This window comes from Nerophis ophidion, unplaced genomic scaffold (genome assembly GCF_033978795.1).
Source record: "Nerophis ophidion isolate RoL-2023_Sa unplaced genomic scaffold, RoL_Noph_v1.0 HiC_scaffold_46, whole genome shotgun sequence".
Taxonomy (NCBI): Eukaryota; Metazoa; Chordata; class Actinopteri; order Syngnathiformes; family Syngnathidae; genus Nerophis; species Nerophis ophidion.
The window spans coordinates 383,364-404,489 of record NW_026906968.1 but is presented as its reverse complement, the minus strand read 5'-3'; the positions used below and the strand labels follow the sequence as shown (position 1 = coordinate 404,489).

At 36.9% G+C, this 21,126-nt stretch overlaps 1 protein-coding gene across 2 annotated transcripts in view; it reads right to left on the bottom strand.

Moving 5' to 3' along the window:
- Window positions 1-1,268: 1,268 nt before the first annotated feature.
- Window positions 1,269-21,126, bottom strand: part of LOC133546864 (oocyte zinc finger protein XlCOF22-like) — a 70,413-nt gene continuing 50,555 nt past the window's right edge. For both annotated transcript variants that reach the window (XM_061892707.1, XM_061892706.1), the window contains exons 2-3: window positions 20,590-20,856; window positions 1,269-3,372 (exon numbers count right to left, since the gene is read on the bottom strand). In XM_061892707.1, the coding sequence (XP_061748691.1) occupies window positions 2,555-3,372; window positions 20,590-20,856 (1,085 nt within the window). In that variant the 3' untranslated portion in view covers window positions 1,269-2,554. The remainder of the gene's footprint in view (window positions 3,373-20,589; window positions 20,857-21,126) is intronic.

Below are 21,126 nucleotides of genomic sequence, written 5' to 3'. Positions count from 1 at the left end.
TCGTGTTTTGATACGCTCTAATAAAATATTATGATCGACAGTATCGAAAGCAGCGCTAAGATCGAGGAGCAGCAACATAGATGATGCATCAGAATCCATCGTTAGCAATAGATCATTAGTCATTTTTGCGAGGGCTGTCTCCGTGGAGTGATTTGCTCTGAAACCGGATTGAAAGGTTTCACATAGATTGTTAGACGCTAAGTGTTCATTTAACTGCTCCGCAACAATTTTTTCAAGGATTTTTGAAATAAAGGGAAGGTGAGACACCGGTCGGTAGTTTACCATGAGGTCAGGATCGAGGTTAGGTCTTTTAAGAAGAGGATGAATAACCGCTTTTTTGAATGTTAAGGGAACAGTGCCCGAGGAGAGTGATAAGTTTATAATATTTAGCACTGATGGACCTAATAATACAAAGAGCTCCTTGATCAGTTTCCCAGGAAGAGGGTCAAGTAAGCATGTTGTCTGTTTTATTCCATTTACACATTGTAACAATTCCTCTAATGTTATTTCCTCAAAACGAGAGAAACTATTTTGGAGGGCAGTATCCGCCGTATATACAATCGTGTCAGTGTTAATAGAACCCCGTTGTAGCTGGGACGCATTGTCTTTAATCTCCTTTCTAATGACTTCAATTTTCTTACTAAAGAATTGCATAAAGTCATCAGCTGAGTGGGTGGAGCTACTGGAAGGAGTCCCTTGTTGGGTTAGCGATGCTACCGTACTAAACAAAAATTTAGGATCGTTTTTATTACGGTGGATGAGATTTGAGTAATATTTAGCTTTAGCTGAGGTAAGCATGCGTTTATAAGTTATTAAACCATCACTCCATGCTTGATGGTGCACCTCAAGTTTAGTCGTGCGCCATTTGCATTCCAGCTTTCTGCATAATAATTTCTGAGCTCTAGTTTCTTCTGTAAACCACGGGGTGCGCTTTTTTGGAGCCTTTTTTAACTTTAGCGGTGCTATGTTATCAATGGTTTCGCGCAGGGTGTCGTTAAAGTTGTTAGTGAGGTTATCAATAGAGCCCACATACTTTGGGAATGGTGCCATTACCGAGGGCAGTAGGTCCGCAAGAGTTGTCGTTGTGGCCGTATTAATGTTGCGGCTGCTATAGCAGTTATTATTATTATTAGTTTGACGAACATGCGTCTGAACCTCGAATTTTATAAGGTAATGATCGGACAATAGTTTAGTATACGGGAGTATCGTAACTTTGGAAGCGGTGATGCCCCTGACAAGCACTAGGTCTATCGTATTACCGTTGCGATGCGTGGGTTCATTTATTATTTGTGTGAGACCACAGCTATCAATTACAGTCTGGAGCGCTACGCACGGTGGGTCCGATGGGGTATTCATATGGATATTAAAGTCCCCCATTATGATTATATTATCGGCGTGTGTCACAAGATCAGCAACGAACTCTGAGAATTCATTGATAAAGTCCGAACAGGGCCCTGGGGGGCGGTAGATAACAGCCAGGTGTAGAGGCAGCGGTGTGACAGACCTCATAGTAAGCACCTCAAACGATTTATATTTATTATTTATGTTAGGACTAAGGTTAAAGTTTTCGTTGTATATTAGTGCGACCCCCCCACCCCTTTTAAGCGGACGGGCAATATGCGCATGTGTAAAGTTAGGAGGACATGCCTCATTTAGCGCAAAAAAGTCGTTTGGTTTAAGCCAGGTTTCGCTGAGACCGATGACGTTAAGATTGTTGTCTCTGATAATATCATTAACTAACAACGTTTTGGGAGACAATGATCTTATGTTTAAAAAACCTATATTATAGGTAGTGGGCTGTTTTAGGGAGTTTTTGATCAAATTATCCGTAGTAGCAATATTAATAATGTTGTGTTTATTATGCCCAGTGCATTTAGTATAGTTACGACCATATCTAGGAATTGATACGACAGGAATTTTCCGATTGTTTGTTTGTTGCTTTGATAAACTGCACGCATCATGGTTAGCCACCTCAGTAACGGGGATTTTCCGATTGTTTGTTTGTTGCTTTGATAAACTGCACGCATCATAGTTAGCCACCTCAGTAAAACACATGTCCAACTCTGAAACACTCAAAGCAGAAAAAACGTGTTCTAATTTAACTGACTCCTTACCCAGACCAGTAGTCTCGCATTTTCCATCTAAATCCGTCTTCGGGATGGAGGAAAGTGGTGTTCTGTGGGGATTAGCCTTCTGCTTTGTTTTTAGCCCCGCTCGACATCCGCGTTTCCGATCACACCGCTGGCGTCTGCTCCGTAGACGGCCCCCGCTGCTACTAGACTCCCCTGCTTCACAGGCCGCTGGATGTAGCCGCCGACGTATTCCCATGCTAGTTAGCATGTTTAGCACGCACGCGTCTATCAGTCCAAAACGGCCCGATGTGTCCACATCCAGAAGTGTCTGGCGGTCGTACGTGATCACGGAGTGACCACGATGTGAGCCAGCCATGAAGTCTGTGGAATTGTCCGGTATTTCTGCCAAATGTTTCATCTTTAGCAGGAGCTCCGCAATCTACAGATTGAACATGAAAAAGGTTTTCCTCCAGTGTGTGTTCTCATGTGTAATTTAAAATTTCCATTTGTTGCAAAACTTTTACCACATTCTGAGCAGGAAAAAGGTTTTCTCCAGTGTGTGTTCTCATGTGTTCTTTCAGACTACAATGGTATTTAAAAGTTTTGTGAGAGTGAGAAGATGTGAAGTGAGTGTTGTCAGTGTGACATGTCTTATCATCTTTAGAGTCTTCATCATCAGTGTCAGGAGAGTGTGACGTTGTGTCCTCACTATCTGATAGTGGAGCTAAGAGCTTGTCTGCTTGTGATCCTCCACAGTGGTCTCCATCAGCTTCTGTTGTCATGTGTTGTGTTGAGCTGCTGCTTGGAGGCTCCCCCCCTCCCCTCTCCTCACTTTCACCTTTCACCTCATCATCTTCACTCTTCACAGGGACACCAGTCACTGGCATCTTGGTGACATCAACCTCCTCCAGTCCTTCAAGATGCTCTCCCTCCTGACCAATGCTGAGTTCCTCCTCTTCCTCTTTAATGTGAGGGGTTAGTGGGTCCTCCTCTTCCTCCTTAATGTGAGGGGTCAGTGGATCCACCACTTTCTCTTTAAAATTGGGTGTCAGTGGGTCCTCTTCTTCCTCTTTAAAATGGGGTGTCAGTGGATCCACTGCTTCCTCTTTCAAATAGAGTGTCAGTGGGTCCTCCTTTTCGTCTTTAAAATGGGGTGTCTGTGGGTCCTCTTCTTCCATTTTAAAATGCGGGATCAGTGGGTATTCCTCTTCCTTCTTAATGTGGGAGGGCTGTAGCTCCTCAATCCGCATCCTGAAGCTCCACTTCTGTTGCTCAGGGAGAAAATGTTCTTCACAGACGTCTGCAAGACAAAAAGACAAACACATGTTTTAGAAACATCCATCTCTGCTCAGTCACACAATGCATTCAGTACGTTTACATGCACTTAGGAAAAACAAGTTATTGTAAGAACTGTATTGAAATCTTTACAACATTATTCACAGGAAAAGAAAAACAAAGAGTGTCTGATCCCAAATGGCTCACACAGACATGATAGGGTGAGAAATAAGTGTTGGTGATTTTCTATAGTGCTAGAATAGCGTTAAGGTTATACAAAAAGAAAATTAGTGCCACGGAGACGTTTGCCGCGACAGGCTCTGAGTGAAGGGTGACTCACTCGTGCTTCGGGCATTGTCCTGGAAACACAAATGGTAAATAGGTAGTGGACTAATCTTTCTTATTGAATTGAATTGAAATACTTATTTCAAACCTGCACAGTACAACAAAACACTTTTTTTTTTTACATTTTGGCAGAGATATAATATTTATGCAGGGCTTGGAAAGGGGTTGGATGAAGCAGATGCTTATAATAGTCCAACCCCTCTCACTCATTCCACATTTAACATAAACAATATAATACAAGTACAATACTATATAAAAAAAAAAACAAGAAAAACTCCTGTACACTAATAATAATAATAATAATAATGGATTAGATTTATATCGCGCTTTTCTATTATTAGATACTCAAAGCGCTCACACACAATATGATAGTACCACTGTTACTATGAGACAAGACAAGACAAGACAAGACGACACACACGCACGCACGCACGCACGCACGCACGCACGCACGCACGCACGCACGCACGCACGCACGCACGCACACACGCACACACACACACACACACACACACACACACACACACACACACACACACACACACACACACCTCTCTCCCATGGCTCTGTGCTGAGGGCATCACTCTCTTTCCTCCTCGTACTTCTTGAGTACTTCTTTTTGAAACAGTGTTTTAAATTGAATCATGCTAGAACACATTTTTAAGTTGTCCCCTAAGTTGTTCCACAGAGTGACTCCACACACTGAAATGCACATTGATTTGAAAGTGGTTCTACATTTAGGCAAATATAATTAGTTGTTTCCTCTTAAAGTGTTACTATGGTGATCATCTCCATCATGGAATATGTTCTGTATATTGGATGGTAGAGAGTTTTGGGATGCCCTAAACATCATTTGAGCAGTTTTAATGTTGATCACATGGTTCAGTTTAAGTCCATAAATAGTGGATTTGATTGATGTCTGTAGTGAACATTGGACACAATCCTGATGGCCTTTTTCTGCAGAGTGACTAAAGGTTGTAGATGTGATTTATAACAATTTCCCCAGACTCCAACACAATAATTTAAATATGACATAATAAATGAATGATACAATAGCAGCAGAGCATTGGTGTTCAATAAATGACATGATCTCCTCATCATTCCAACACATTTAGGAACTTTTGCCCTCAGGTAACTTATATGAGGTTTCCATGAGATATGTTCATCTACTATTACTCCTAAGAAAGAATTTTGTTGAACATATTCTATTGATGTATCATCAATAACAATCCTAATTGGTATATTACTTTTGCAATTGCTAAAGAGCATTATTTTGGTCTTCTTTAAATTCAGAGACAATTTGTTTGTATTACACCAAGTTTTTAGCTTCATCATCTCCTCAGTTACAGAAGTCAGAAGTTGCTTCACGTGGTCACCTGCACATGTAATTGTTGTATCGTCAGCAAAGAGGATGAACTCCAGCAGTGTTGATACTTGACATATTTTGTTGATATATATAATGAATAGTGTGGGTACCAGTATGGACCCCTGGGGGACTCCACAGTTATGTTCATGAGTGTAGATTGATGTTGGTCCATCTGAACAATCTGCTGTCTCTCATTTAAGTAGCTCTCCAGCCATTTCCCTGCCAATCCCCTTATGTCGTAGTTTTCCAATTTATTTACCAAAATCTGGTGGTCAATGGTATCGAAAGCCTTTTGCAGGTCAATAAAAATTCCTATAACAAATGTGTTCTTCTCCATGCCATTAGTAATGTACTCTATTAAATCAATTAAAGCTAATGGAGTTGACCTATTTTGTCAGAACCCATATTGACAATCAGATAATAATTTGTGCTTTTCGATGAGGTCTAGAGTCACGACATTAGTGTGAAAAAGTGAATAAAGCTGTAAGTGACGTCTCGAGCCTTGCCGCCCCATAGACTGGAGAGATTGACAGACGTGCTCATCTCGGTGTAATGTTTCAGTATATGTCGAGGAGGTTTGCGGCCCTTGAAAACTGATGTAAATAAGAGAGAGAGATGTATGACAGTATATGGTTTTGGTTTGTTGTTGATCTTATTGAATTTTATATAGCTGTTTTTTTTGCTGGATTTACGTGTTGTTAAAAAGGAGAAAGAGTAAAAATGGGTGGTGAATTTGAGCGCGAGTGTGGAGAGTTTGGGACGTGTGAAGGAGTGTTTTTGTCCCAGAGTTGGGACAGGAAGATAATGGACGAGATAAAAAAGAACATAGTTGGACAGATTGTGAGTAGTGTGGACAGAGCGGACAGAGAGAGGCAAGTATGAGAAGTTTTGGAGGAGAATAGACACAGAAACATGGTGTTGCAAGTGTGAGGAAGAGATGCATTGAGGATGTAGTTGTAAGGGAAAAAACAAGTTGAAGAAAAGCTGTGTAAAAAGTGACAAACATAGGTGCATGTAAAGAAAAACATGGTTTTGTGAGGTCAGCTTATGCCATTGGTGGTAGATCGCTGCAGATTGTTTTTTTGTTTTTTTAAAGTGTGTATTTTTCCAGGTCCAAATTGTGTAAAAACCCCAAGGTTTATATAAAGATAAGTGAAATATAAAATATAAGACGGTGGCATTTGAAAGACGCCAAAATACGATGGAGATGAGGTGTGAGATAAACTTTTAAAAATAGATGAAGAAATAAGAAGGCCAGAAAAATCAATAAGAATAATATCGTGCAATTTTTTTTTTTTTCCTGTCCAGCTTCTCAGGCAAATCATATAGTTGATGTAGATGCCCATACCGGCTGTTCACATTTACTTTACAAAAGAGAAGTGTAGGATATTTCTCTTGTTGCCTTATTTGTATTTGACTTTATTAAATGTATTTATATTATCATTTTGTGCAGCCGGGGCAAAGCAGGAGGGGATGGAAAGAGAAAAAAAGAAAGACAGAAGGGGGAAATTGTGGGGATTAGACAGAGAGATAAAAACAAAAACAGCAGACACAACAATAAATACAACAACAACAACAATAGAGCATCATCAGCAAATAGGATATATACAGTACAAATATGATGGTAAAAGTGATAGCAAAGAAGCAGTTAGCGAAATAAATAATAATACACAAATGACAATGAGCATTATTACACTACAAATGAAGCAATACAAATACCAATAGAAAAAGCGCTATTGATCATGAACAATACCAATTATTTACCTCTATTATCAACAATACAGTTGTTCAAATGCAACAACACGTATACGTAATGATAACTACAGATACAAAAGAATGCAGAAAAATGGAGAGGAAGAAAGAGAAGCAACCTATATTAACCTTGTAGATTGTTATAGTAACACTAGGTTAAAGGGGAACATTATCAGCAGACCTATGTAAGCGTCAATATATACCTTGATGGTGCAGAAAAAAGACCATATATTTTTTTAACCGATTTCCGAACTCTAAATTCGTGAATTTTGGCGAATTAGACGCATTTCTGTTTATCGGTCTTTTTGCGACGACGTCAGAACGTGACGTCTCCGAGGTAATACAGCCGCCATTTTCATTTTCAACACATTACAAACACCGGGTCTCAGCTCTGTTATTTTCTGTTTTTTCGACTATTTTTTGGAACTTTGGAGACATCATGCCTCGTCGGTGTGTTGTCGGAGGGTGAAACAACACTAACAGGGAGGGATTCAAGTTGCACCACTGGCCCGAAGATGCTAAAGTGTCTGCCGCCAGACCCCCATTGAATGTGCCAAATTGTCTCCACATTTTACCGGCGATGCTAAGGCAGACATGGCACAGAGATGTATGGATAACCTGCAGATGCATTTGCAACGATAAATGCAACGAAATCACAAAGGTGAGTTTTGTTGATGTTGACTTATGTGCTAAACAGACATATTTGGTTGCGGCGTGACTGCCAGCTAATCGATGCTAACATGCTATGCTAATCGACGCTAACATGCTATTTACTGGCGGTGCTAAGGCAGACATGGCACAGAGATGTATGGATAACCTGCAGATGCATTTGCAACTATAAAGTCAACAAATTCACAAAGGGGAGTTTTGTTGATGTTAAATGCCAGCTAATCGATGCTAACATGCTATGCTAATCGATGCTAACATGCTATTTACCGGCGGTGCTAAAGCAGACATGGCACAGAGATGTATGGATAACCTGCAGATGCATTTGCAACTATAAAGTCAACAAATTCACAAAGGGGAGTTTTGTTGATGTTAAATGCCAGCTAATCGATGCTAACATGCTATGCTAATCGATGCTAACATGCTATTTACCGGCGGTGCTAAAGCAGACATGGCACAGAGATGTATGGATAACCTGCAGATGCATTTGCAACTATATTACGTTTACTTCCACCCACATTTAATGCGAAAAAAAACACTTACCAATCGAAGGATTTAAGTTGCTCCAGTGTCAAGAGATGCGAAAGTCCTGATCGTTTGGTCCGCACATTTTACCGGCGATGCTAACGCAGCTATTCGGCCATGCTATGGCTATGAATAGCGTCAATAGCTATTCGCTTAATAGCTTCAGTTTCTTCTTCAATACTTTCATACTCCAACCATCCGTTTCAATACATGCGTAATCTGTTAAATCGCTTAAGTCGCTGAAATCCGAATCTGAATCCGAGCATTGTTTGTTTACATTGGCAGCACTGTATGACGTCACAGGGAAATAGATAGTCGCATCGTAAATAGCAAAAATCAAGCACTTTAAAGCTTTATTTAGGGATATTCGGGGACCGGTAAAATTTTTTAAAAAAACTTAAAAAAATACAACAAGCCACTGGGAACTGATTTTTATTGTTTTTAACCCTTTTGAAATTGTGATATGGTTCCCTTTTAAGCTTTGTCAGTATGCCATATGTTACCCAGTTTCCCCTAGGGCAACAAGGTTGATATATGTTTGATGAAACATGATTATGTGCATGAGTGTACGTATGTATATGTACTTGTGTATGTACAGAATGTGTATATGTATGTTTGTACAGTGAATGTATATGTACAGGATATGTATGTTTGTACAGTGGATGTATATGTACAGGATATGTATGTTTGTACAGTAAATGTATATGTACAGTATATGTATGTTTGTTTGTACAGTGAATGTATATGTACAGTATATGTATGTTTGTACAGTGGATGTATATGTACAGTATATGTATGTTTGTTTGTACAGTGAATGTATATGTACAGTATATGTATGTTTGTACAGTGAATGTATATGTACAGGATATGTATGTTTGTACAGTGGATGTATATGTACAGTATATGTATGTTTGTACAGTGAATGTATATGTACAGGATATGTATGTTTGTTTGTACAGTGAATGTATATGTACAGTATATGTATGTTTGTACAGTGGATGTATATGTACAGTATATGTATGTTTGTACAGTGAATGTATATGTACAGGATATGTATGTTTGTACAGTGAATGTATATGTACAGGATATGTATGTTTGTTTGTACAGTGGATGTATATGTACAGTATATGTATGTTTGTTTGTACAGTGAATGTATATGTACAGTATATGTATGTTTGTACAGTGAATGTATATGTACAGGATATGTATGTTTGTACAGTGGATGTATATGTACAGTATATGTATGTTTGTACAGTGAATGTATATGTACAGGATATGTATGTTTGTTTGTACAGTGGATGTATATGTACAGTATATGTATGTTTGTACAGTGAATGTATATGTACAGTATATGTATGTTTGTACAGTGAATGTATATGTACAGTATATGTATGTTTGTACAGTGAATGTATATGTACAGTATGTGTATGTTTGTTTGTACAGTGAATGTATATGTACAGTATATGTATGTTTGTTTGTACAGTGAATGTATATGTACAGTATATGTATGTTTGTACAGTGGATGTATATGTACAGTATATGTATGTTTGTACAGTGAATGTATATGTACAGTATATGTATGTTTGTACAGTGAATGTATATGTACAGGATATGTATGTTTGTTTGTACAGTGAATGTATATGTACAGTATATGTATGTTTGTTTGTACAGTGAATGTATATGTACAGTATATGTATGTTTGTACAGTGGATGTATATGTACAGTATGTGTATGTTTGTACAGTGAATGTATATGTACAGTATATGTATGTTTGTACAGTGGATGTATATGTACAGTATATGTATGTTTGTTTGTACAGTGAATGTATATGTACAGTATATGTATGTTTGTACAGTGGATGTATATGTACAGTATATGTATGTTTGTTTGTACAGTGAATGTATATGTACAGTATATGTATGTTTGTACAGTGAATGTATATGTACAGGATATGTATGTTTGTACAGTGGATGTATATGTACAGTATATGTATGTTTGTACAGTGAATGTATATGTACAGTATATGTATGTTTGTTTGTACAGTGAATGTATATGTACAGTATATGTATGTTTGTACAGTGGATGTATATGTACAGTATATGTATGTTTGTACAGTGAATGTATATGTACAGTATATGTATGTTTGTACAGTGAATGTATATGTACAGTATATGTATGTTTGTTTGTACAGTGAATGTATATGTACAGTATATGTATGTTTGTTTGTACAGTGAATGTATATGTACAGTATATGTATGTTTGTACAGTGGATGTATATGTACAGGATATGTATGTTTGTACAGTGGATGTATATGTACAGTATATGTATGTTTGTACAGTGAATGTATATGTACAGTATATGTATGTTTGTACAGTGAATGTATATGTACAGTATATGTATGTTTGTTTGTACAGTGAATGTATATGTACAGTATATGTATGTTTGTTTGTACAGTGAATGTATATGTACAGTATATGTATGTTTGTACAGTGAATGTATATGTACAGGATATGTATGTTTGTACAGTGGATGTATATGTACAGTATATGTATGTTTGTACAGTGAATGTATATGTACAGTATATGTATGTTTGTTTGTACAGTGAATGTATATGTACAGTATATGTATGTTTGTACAGTGGATGTATATGTACAGTATATGTATGTTTGTACAGTGAATGTATATGTACAGTATATGTATGTTTGTACAGTGAATGTATATGTACAGGATATGTATGTTTGTTTGTACAGTGAATGTATATGTACAGTATATGTATGTTTGTTTGTACAGTGAATGTATATGTACAGTATATGTATGTTTGTACAGTGGATGTATATGTACAGTATGTGTATGTTTGTACAGTGAATGTATATGTACAGTATATGTATGTTTGTTTGTACAGTGAATGTATATGTACAGTATATGTATGTTTGTTTGTACAGTGAATGTATATGTACAGTATATGTATGTTTGTACAGTGGATGTATATGTACAGTATATGTATGTTTGTACAGTGAATGTATATGTACAGTATATGTATGTTTGTACAGTGAATGTATATGTACAGTATATGTATGTTTGTTTGTACAGTGAATGTATATGTACAGTATATGTATGTTTGTACAGTGGATGTATATGTACAGTATATGTATGTTTGTACAGTGAATGTATATGTACAGTATATGTATGTTTGTACAGTGAATGTATATGTACAGTATATGTATGTTTGTTTGTACAGTGAATGTATATGTACAGTATATGTATGTTTGTACAGTGGATGTATATGTACAGGATATGTATGTTTGTACAGTGGATGTATATGTACAGTATATGTATGTTTGTACAGTGAATGTATATGTACAGTATATGTATGTTTGTACAGTGAATGTATATGTACAGTATATGTATGTTTGTTTGTACAGTGAATGTATATGTACAGTATATGTATGTTTGTTTGTACAGTGAATGTATATGTACAGTATATGTATGTTTGTACAGTGAATGTATATGTACAGGATATGTATGTTTGTACAGTGGATGTATATGTACAGTATATGTATGTTTGTACAGTGAATGTATATGTACAGTATATGTATGTTTGTTTGTACAGTGAATGTATATGTACAGTATATGTATGTTTGTACAGTGGATGTATATGTACAGTATATGTATGTTTGTACAGTGAATGTATATGTACAGTATATGTATGTTTGTACAGTGAATGTATATGTACAGGATATGTATGTTTGTTTGTACAGTGAATGTATATGTACAGTATATGTATGTTTGTTTGTACAGTGAATGTATATGTACAGTATATGTATGTTTGTACAGTGGATGTATATGTACAGTATGTGTATGTTTGTACAGTGAATGTATATGTACAGTATATGTATGTTTGTACAGTGGATGTATATGTACAGTATATGTATGTTTGTTTGTACAGTGAATGTATATGTACAGTATATGTATGTTTGTACAGTGGATGTATATGTACAGTATATGTATGTTTGTTTGTACAGTGAATGTATATGTACAGTATATGTATGTTTGTACAGTGAATGTATATGTACAGGATATGTATGTTTGTACAGTGGATGTATATGTACAGTATATGTATGTTTGTACAGTGAATGTATATGTACAGTATATGTATGTTTGTTTGTACAGTGAATGTATATGTACAGTATATGTATGTTTGTACAGTGGATGTATATGTACAGTATATGTATGTTTGTACAGTGAATGTATATGTACAGTATATGTATGTTTGTACAGTGAATGTATATGTACAGGATATGTATGTTTGTTTGTACAGTGAATGTATATGTACAGTATATGTATGTTTGTTTGTACAGTGAATGTATATGTACAGTATATGTATGTTTGTACAGTGGATGTATATGTACAGTATATGTATGTTTGTACAGTGAATGTATATGTACAGTATATGTATGTTTGTACAGTGGATGTATATGTACAGTATATGTATGTTTGTACAGTGAATGTATATGTACAGTATATGTATGTTTGTTTGTACAGTGAATGTATATGTACAGTATATGTATGTTTGTTTGTACAGTGAATGTATATGTACAGTATATGTATGTTTGTACAGTGGATGTATATGTACAGTATATGTATGTTTGTACAGTGAATGTATATGTACAGTATATGTATGTTTGTACAGTGGATGTATATGTACAGTATATGTATGTTTGTACAGTGAATGTATATGTACAGTATATGTATGTTTGTTTGTACAGTGAATGTATATGTACAGTATATGTATGTTTGTACAGTGGATGTATATGTACAGTATATGTATATTTGTTTGTACAGTGAATGTATATGTACAGTATGTGTATGTTTGTACAGTGGATGTATATGAACAGTATATGTATGTTTGTTTGTACTGTGAATGTATACAGTATGTACAGTATATGTATATGTATGTTTGTACAGTGGACGTATATGTACAGTATGTGTACATGTAAATTTGAACAGTGAATGAACAGTGAATGTCTATGTACAGTATATGTATATGTATGTTTGTACAGTGGATGTGTGTGTGGATGTACGAACTTTGAGTAGGCATGTACAGTATTTGTGTATGTATGTGGGAGCGTAGGTACCTATGTATGTATGTACGTATGTATGTATGTACGTACCCATGTATGTATGTATATACGTATGTACGTATGAATACCGGTGTGTATGTTAGTATATGTGTATTTGTATGTACAATATATTTGACTCTCAGTGTGCGTGGGATCCAGAGTACGGCCCCAGCCGCCCAGAGAGCCCAACTCACAAACAGCAGCTGTGGCTCCCAGGGAACACTGGCTCCACGCAGCCAGGCCGGCCATACATACCCATATGTATAAATATATACATATATATATATATATATATATATATATATATATATATATATATATATATATATATACATACATATATATATATATATATATATATATATATATATATATATATATATATATATATATATATATATATATATATATATATTTATTAGAGGCGTGGGAAAAAATCGATTCCAATTTTAATCACGATTCTCACATTGTGAATCGATTCTCATTTTTAAAAAATCGATTTTTTTTTTTTTAATCAATCCAGCAAAACAATACACAGCAATACCATAACAATGCAATCCAATTCCAAAAGCAAAGCTGACCCAGCAACACTCAGAACGGCAATAAGCAGAGCAATTGAGAGAAGACACAAACACCACACAGAACAAACCAAAAGTAGTGAAACAAAAATGAATATTATCAACAACAGTATCAATATTAGTTATAATTTCAGCAAAGCAGTGATTAAAAATCCCTCATTGACATTATAATTAGACATTTATAAAAATAAAAAAAAGAACAATAGTGTCACAGTGGCTTACACTTGCATGGCATCTCATAAGCTTGACAACACACTGTGTCCAATGTTTTCACAAAGATAAAATAAGTCATATTTTTGGATCGTTTAATAGTTAAAACAAATTTACATTATTGCAATCAGTTGATAAAACATTGTTCTTTACAATTATTAAAGCTTTTTACAAAAATCTACTACTCTGCTTGTGTAAGAAAGCCTATGGTGTGCCATCAAACCAGTTGTGTAATGTTCATGTGCCTTTAAGTTCATAGGTCAATCGGTGACATCATTTCCCCTTTAAATCACGTCTGTCAGAACAGCTGGTTTCAATCAATGGTGGCAGCCTGTCTCGTCTGTGTTGACGACGAAAAGTAAGTTTTGTCATATATTGTTAAAGCATTTGAACTGAATGCCATGCCTTGCTACTTCTGCACGTTTGGTGCATTGTATGCTAAGTTCAGGTGTTTTTGGGTCAATCGAGAGATAAATAGTCTCGTTGACGGCGTTTCCATTCACGCTCAGTTTATTTAAAGGCCTACTGAAAGCCACTACTACCCACCACACAGTCGATGATGAAATATTAACATTGCAACACACGCCAATACAGCCTTTTTAGTTTACTAAATTGCAATTTTAAATTTCCCGGGAGTTTCTTCTTGAAAAGGTCGCGTATTGATAATGTGTACAGTATTTTGGAGATCTGTGTTGCTGAATCTTTTGCAATTTGTTCAATTAATATTGGAGAAGTCAAAGGGACGGCGTGGCGCAGTGGGAGAGTGGCCGCGCGCAACCCGAGGGTCCCTGGTTCAAATCCCACCTGGTACCAACCTTGTCACGTCCGTTGTGTCCTGAGCAAGACACTTCACCCTTGCTCCTGATGGGTGCTGGTTGGTGCATGCCTTGCATGGCAGCTCCCTCCATCAGTGTGTGAATGTGTGTGTGAATGGGTAAATGTGGAAGTACTGTCAAAGCGCTTTGAGTACCTTGAAGGTAGAAAAGCGCTATACAAGTACAACCCATTTAAAGTAGAAAGATGGAGTTGGGAAGCTTTAGCCTTTAGCCACACAAACACACGGTGATTCCTTATTTAAAATTCCCGGAGGTGAAACTTTACTATGGATCACAGCGGTCAAGCGAACATGGATCCCAACCGAATGTCAACCAGGAGGTTTCAGTGAGAAAATTTTGGTAAAAAGTCGCTTCTTACCGGAAATCAGCTGAGCTTGTGCCGTCCATAAAGCTGTCGTCGACTTCCCTGAGACACTCGTGGACACACACCTCCGACTATCAGGTAATATTAAACTCACTAAAACACTAGCAAAACAATAGAAAGATAAGGGATTTCCCAGAATTATCCTAGTAAATCTGTTTAAAAACATCAGAATCTGTCCCAATGCAATCGTGTTTTTTTTTTTTTAACTTTTTTTTCTCCTAGTCCGTCGCTATCAATATCCTCAAACACAAATCTTTCATCCTTGCTCAAATTAATGGGGAAATTGTTGTTTTTTCGGTCCAAATAGTATTTTTTGTTGGAGGCTCCCATTAAAAACAATGTGAGGCTGTGAGGAGCCGTCAACATGTGACGTCATCGTCTGCGACTTCCGGTAAAGGCAAGGCTTTTCTGTTAGCGACCAAAAGTTGCTAACTTTATCGTGGATGTTCTCTACTAAATCCTTTCAGCAAAAATATGGCAATATCGCGAAATGATCAAGTATGACACATAGAATGGACCTGCTATCCCCGTTTAAATAAGAAAATCTCATTTCAGTAGGCCTTTAACGTCATTGCAACTGCGATGGCGTCATTTGGCCTCTAGATGGCAACAGAGACCACATAATCGCAATTTATGGTTCTGAACCTTAGAACTTGTTGAATTTCATGCATAGTTAAGTGCAGTTTCTATTTGTTATTATGCACACATTTATATTATATAATGTATGCACATTCATGTATTGCTACATATTATTGTTGGATTGTAATTTTTCCTCTTTTCTCTATTTGTTTAGACCACACACATACCCACAAACACACAAATGCACATCTACCTTTCAGCAATACAGATGATTTAAGGATTCTCTGGCCGGAATCTGTCCATGTTGTCCCAACTCTAAAAAAAAAAACTACTATCCCTGCCTAACAGCTTACATGTCAGCAGACTGGGGTAGATCCCCCTGAAATCTTATGTATTAAATGAATAGAGAATCCTTTTAAATCGGGAAAAAAATCGTTATTGAATCGTGTTGAACTTCACCATCTGTGTCAATGATCCGGCCACCTAAGTGTGGAAGACAGCACCATCACTGGAGATTTCAAGACTGCCATTAGAGAGGACCTGAATCCCAGATACACTTCACCCCCTACTCTACAGGACTACCTTCACAGATCTACTCCCCTGGATCCCAAGTTCAAGTGCCTGTCTCCCATGGACCCTGCCCTACGCCAGAGGACTTACCTCACCACTGAGATTGTGAGCAGTCAGGGCACTGAAGACTGTGATGAGGTAAATGTGAAGAATATTAATACACAATTATTAATTTAAATCTAAATAAATGAGCTTTTCCAGTAATAATGGCTTTTATTAAATGTTATTACCACATTTTTTATGTCTATGAAACATGTTTAAAAGAAGAGATTATGCCTTGTGCACTTTAATTATGTTTTAATCTAATCATTTAAAAGTGTTGATAAACGAAAGGACATAACTTCTGTTTATTTGTCTTGTGTTTTTTCTTTGGCTGATCCGAAAAATGATCCGATCCGTGACTCTGATCCGAGAAAATATCCAAACCGGAAGTTTTTTAAATCCATTGCACACCTAGTATATATGTACATACACATAAAACTGATGTAAGTGTATCACTAGTGGTATGCCAAATATTATTTTATTATTTAAGTACAGGGTTTTATTTTCCTATATTCAAACACAATGTTACTGTTCAAACTGTGTGTAATATTACAGTGGCTCAAATATTAAATATACTTTTTAAATAAAGTGTCCTCCTTGTTTTTAATGAATAATTAAGGCCTACTACGCTACTCTATTTTAATGCTGTTCATAATGGTGGTACTTGAAGATCCAAGTATTTTCTTAGGTGGTACTTGGTGAAAAAAGTTTGACAACTACTGACGTAGTAAACTACATTGGCAGACACCATTTTGTTTTACCTAAAACGACGTCTGCGCATAACTATCGCTTCCAATGAGATCCCGTTTTTATCTTGAGTTAACAGTAAAAGGAGAAAGCAATATCTGCGTCGTTTCATTTTTCTCCAACTACTTTCCACTGTGTTGGTTAGAAAGTTCCACAACTGTTGACGTTATCCCACGCTTGTGCTACAGCACTCATCTCATTGTGCAACATGTCAATGTTTCAAGTGGATCTCTGAAAGAGGCACACATTATTTCCAAAGCAGGGCCCCCATCCACATATACAATACTAGAACATATCTGATGAAAGCCAACATTATTTTGTTATTTGAATTATAAGTGGGCCATACCACCTATTAGGGTTGTACGGTATGCCGGTATTAGTAAAGTACCGCTAATGAATCATTTTCAGTACTATACCGTTCTCTAAACGTACCCCCCTTCTCCCGTGTCAAAGTCACGTCGTGACATTGCTGGTTTACGGGCAGACGAGCATGTTCGGCGGCACACAATCACTGAGTACTTACAAGCAGACACAGTGTGACGACAGAAAGGGGGAGAACGGACGCATTTTGGCTTAAAAACTAACAATAAAGGTGACGTTATAACACTGAAACACCCTCAGGAAGAGGGGCTTTAAGACATAGCAAGCTAGCTAGCGGCTAACGTCCATCCGCCGTCGGCAGTGTTTAGCTACTTCTAAATCACTAATCCTCGCCTCCATGGCGAAAAATAAAGTAAGTTTCTCACAAATAACATTATCACTGGAGGACGAGGAACAGCTAAACATGCTTCACTACACACCGTAGCTCACCGGCATCAAAATGTAAACAAACGCCACATATCTAGCCGGTACTACTATGATTACATCGATATGTTTTGGCATCACAACATCTTCTTTTGTTTTTTTTAAATGTATATTATGTTTATAAACTCAGGAAATATGTCCATAGACACATGAGGACTTTGAATATGACCAATGTATGATCCTGTAACTACTTGGTATCGGATTGATTCCCAAATTTTTGGTATCACCCAAAAACTAATGTAAAGTATCAAAGAAGAGAAGAATAAGTGATTATTACATTTTAACAGAAGTGTAGATAAAAAATGTTAAGATATAAAGCAAGCAGACATTGACGGTAAATGAACAAGTAGATTAATAATTAATTTTCTACCACTTGTCCTTAATAATTTTGACAAAATAATAGAATTTAATAGACACAATATGTTACTGCATATGTCAGCAGACTAATTAGGAGTCTTTGTCTGTTTACTTACTAGTAAAAGACAAGTTGTCTAGCATGTTCACTATTTTATTTAAGGACTTAACAGCAATAATAAACATATGTTTAATGTACCCTAAGTTTTTTTTGTTAAAATAAAGACAATAATGCCATTTTTGTGGTCCCCTTTATTTAGAAAAGTACCAAAATAATTTTAGTACCGGTATCAAAATATTGGTATCGTTACAACACTTAATTTCCCCTCAGGGATTATTAAAGTATTTCTGATTCTGATTGCGTTTTTATTGGCCGTCTTCAAAGTAATAAACATTCCGGAACAATTTCTTAAATTTTGATTCACCGAAAGTTTTATCAGTCACAAATAGTTTGCACTCAGACAACTTTGCCGCGAAGGGGGCTGACAAAATAAAGACTTTAGAAAGACAAGAAAAATCTACTAATTAGTACTAATAAACTAGATTGATTGAGACATTGCTGGACAGCAGAGAAGTGACTAAATCCAAACTAACGTTGAAATTATTCTTTTAAGATATTAGGCTTGTATCCTCAGTAGGGATATAAATCGTTAGGAATTTATCGATATCGACACTCCTTATCGATACCAGTATTTATCTGTACTCTTATCGGTACTACATGTCATTTGTGGAAACAAAAAAGCTCTGTTATTTTCCCTTTTTTTGACTATTTTTTGGAACCTCGGAGACATCATGCCTCGACGGTGTGTTGTCGGAGGGTGTAACAACACTAACAGGGAGGGATTCAAGTTGCACCACTGGCCCGAAGATGCCAAAGTTTCTGCCGCCAGACCCCCATTGAATGTGCCAGAGTGTCTGCACATTTTACCGGCGATGCTAAGGCAGACATGGCACAGAGATGTATGGATAACCTGCAGATGCATTTGCAACAATAGTCAACGAAATCACAAAGGTGAGTTTTGTTGATCTTGACTGCCAGCTAATCGATGTTAACATGCTACGCTAATCGATCCTAACATGCTATTTACCGGCGATGCTAAAGCAAACATGGCACAGAGATGTATGGATACCCTGCAGATGCATTTGCAACTATAAAGTCAACGAATTCACAAAGGTGAATTTTGTTGATGTTGACTGCCAGCTAATCGATGTTAACATGCTACGCTAATCGATGCTAACATGCTATTTACCGGCGGTGCTAAAGCAGACATGGCACAGAGATGTATGGATAACCTGTAGATGCATTTGCAACTATATTACGTTTCCTTCCACCCACATTTAATGCGAAAAAAACACTTACCAATCGACGGAATTAAGTTGCTCTCGTGTCAAAAGAGGCGAAAGTCCTGATCGTTTGGTCCGCACATTTTACCGGCAATGCTAACGCAGCTATTCGGCCATGCTATGACTATGAATTCGCTCAATAGCTTCAGTTTCTTCTTCAATACTTTCATACTCCAACCATCTGTTTCAATACATGTGTAATCTGTTGAATCGCTTAAGTCGCTGAAATCCGAGTTTGAATCCGAGCTAATGTCACTATATCTTGCTGTGGTATTCCCATTGATTGTTTACATTGGCAGCACTGTATGACGTCACAGGGAAATGGCCAGTGTCTTTGCAGAGAGTGAAAATAAGGCACTTTAAAGCTTTATTTAGGGATATTCCGAGACCGGTAAAATTTTGAAAAAAACTTCAAAAAATACAACAAGCCACTGGGAACTGATTTTTATTGTTTTTAACCCTTTTGAAATTGTGATAATGTTCCCTTTTAAAGAAGTCAACTATGTGTGCAGTGCAAGGTGAAATGCAGTTATGTCATCTTCTTGTCAATAACACACACATCAAACTTTTGTTGCTTCCTTATTTGTCATTATTCAAAGCTGATTGTAATGTGTAGCAGCGGCAGCTGAACTCAATGTGACAACGTGTCATAGTTAGCTCAGTCAGCTGGAATTAAAAATACAAATAGTTGAGTCGTTAGTCCAGAATCTTCACGGTCCTCATGGACGACATAATTGGGAACCAGTATTAATAGAAAAATGGTACCTGGTGTACATCCCTAATCTTCACCACTAAACCTTTGAAATATGCTGACATATGTGCTGCTAAGGTAAATAAACAGTAGCCATATTGAATGTTTGCCTTCATTTGACCACGTGAGGTAAGGAGGGCGGCCTCTAGGTCACATGGTTACACCCCAGCAATTACACTGTTGATGATTGATGAGTATGTTTATCTTCATCTTTAATCCTAAATGTGGCCCCCGGATGAACATGTGTCACAAACATTGTATTAGATGATATGTGGATGTTGTGCTTACTTGGACTGTGATGAAGCTGTGAGGACTCAGGTGGTTTGTCTTCATGCTCTTCAGTCTTCACAGAGACAACAGTCAGTGGAAACTTGCTGACATCAGCCTCCTCCTGCCCTACAGGACACTCTCCCTCCTCTTCCTCTTTAAAATAAGAGGGCTGTGCATCCTTCTTGTCCCCTTTAAAATGTGAGGGTTGTGGATACTCTAAAGTGAAACTGTCCCCCTGCAGATGAGGGAGACATTCTTCTTGGTGTCCAATCAGCTGATGGATGTCTACAGGACACAACACACATTTTAACTCCTACATGCTAAATATTAAATTGTACATGAAATATAGGGCTGTGGCTATTGAAAATGTTATTAATCAAGTGTTCTACTGGAAATGTTTCCGATTATTTGAGTAACTGTAAAAAACAGTGTTGCTTGTTTAAAGACACATTTAAGCGACTATAAGACATTTCACTTAATAATAAACGGCCAATTGGTTTGAGATGGTATGAGATCAAGATGTCATCTTTAGATCAGGCTTTGTTTTTTTGACAA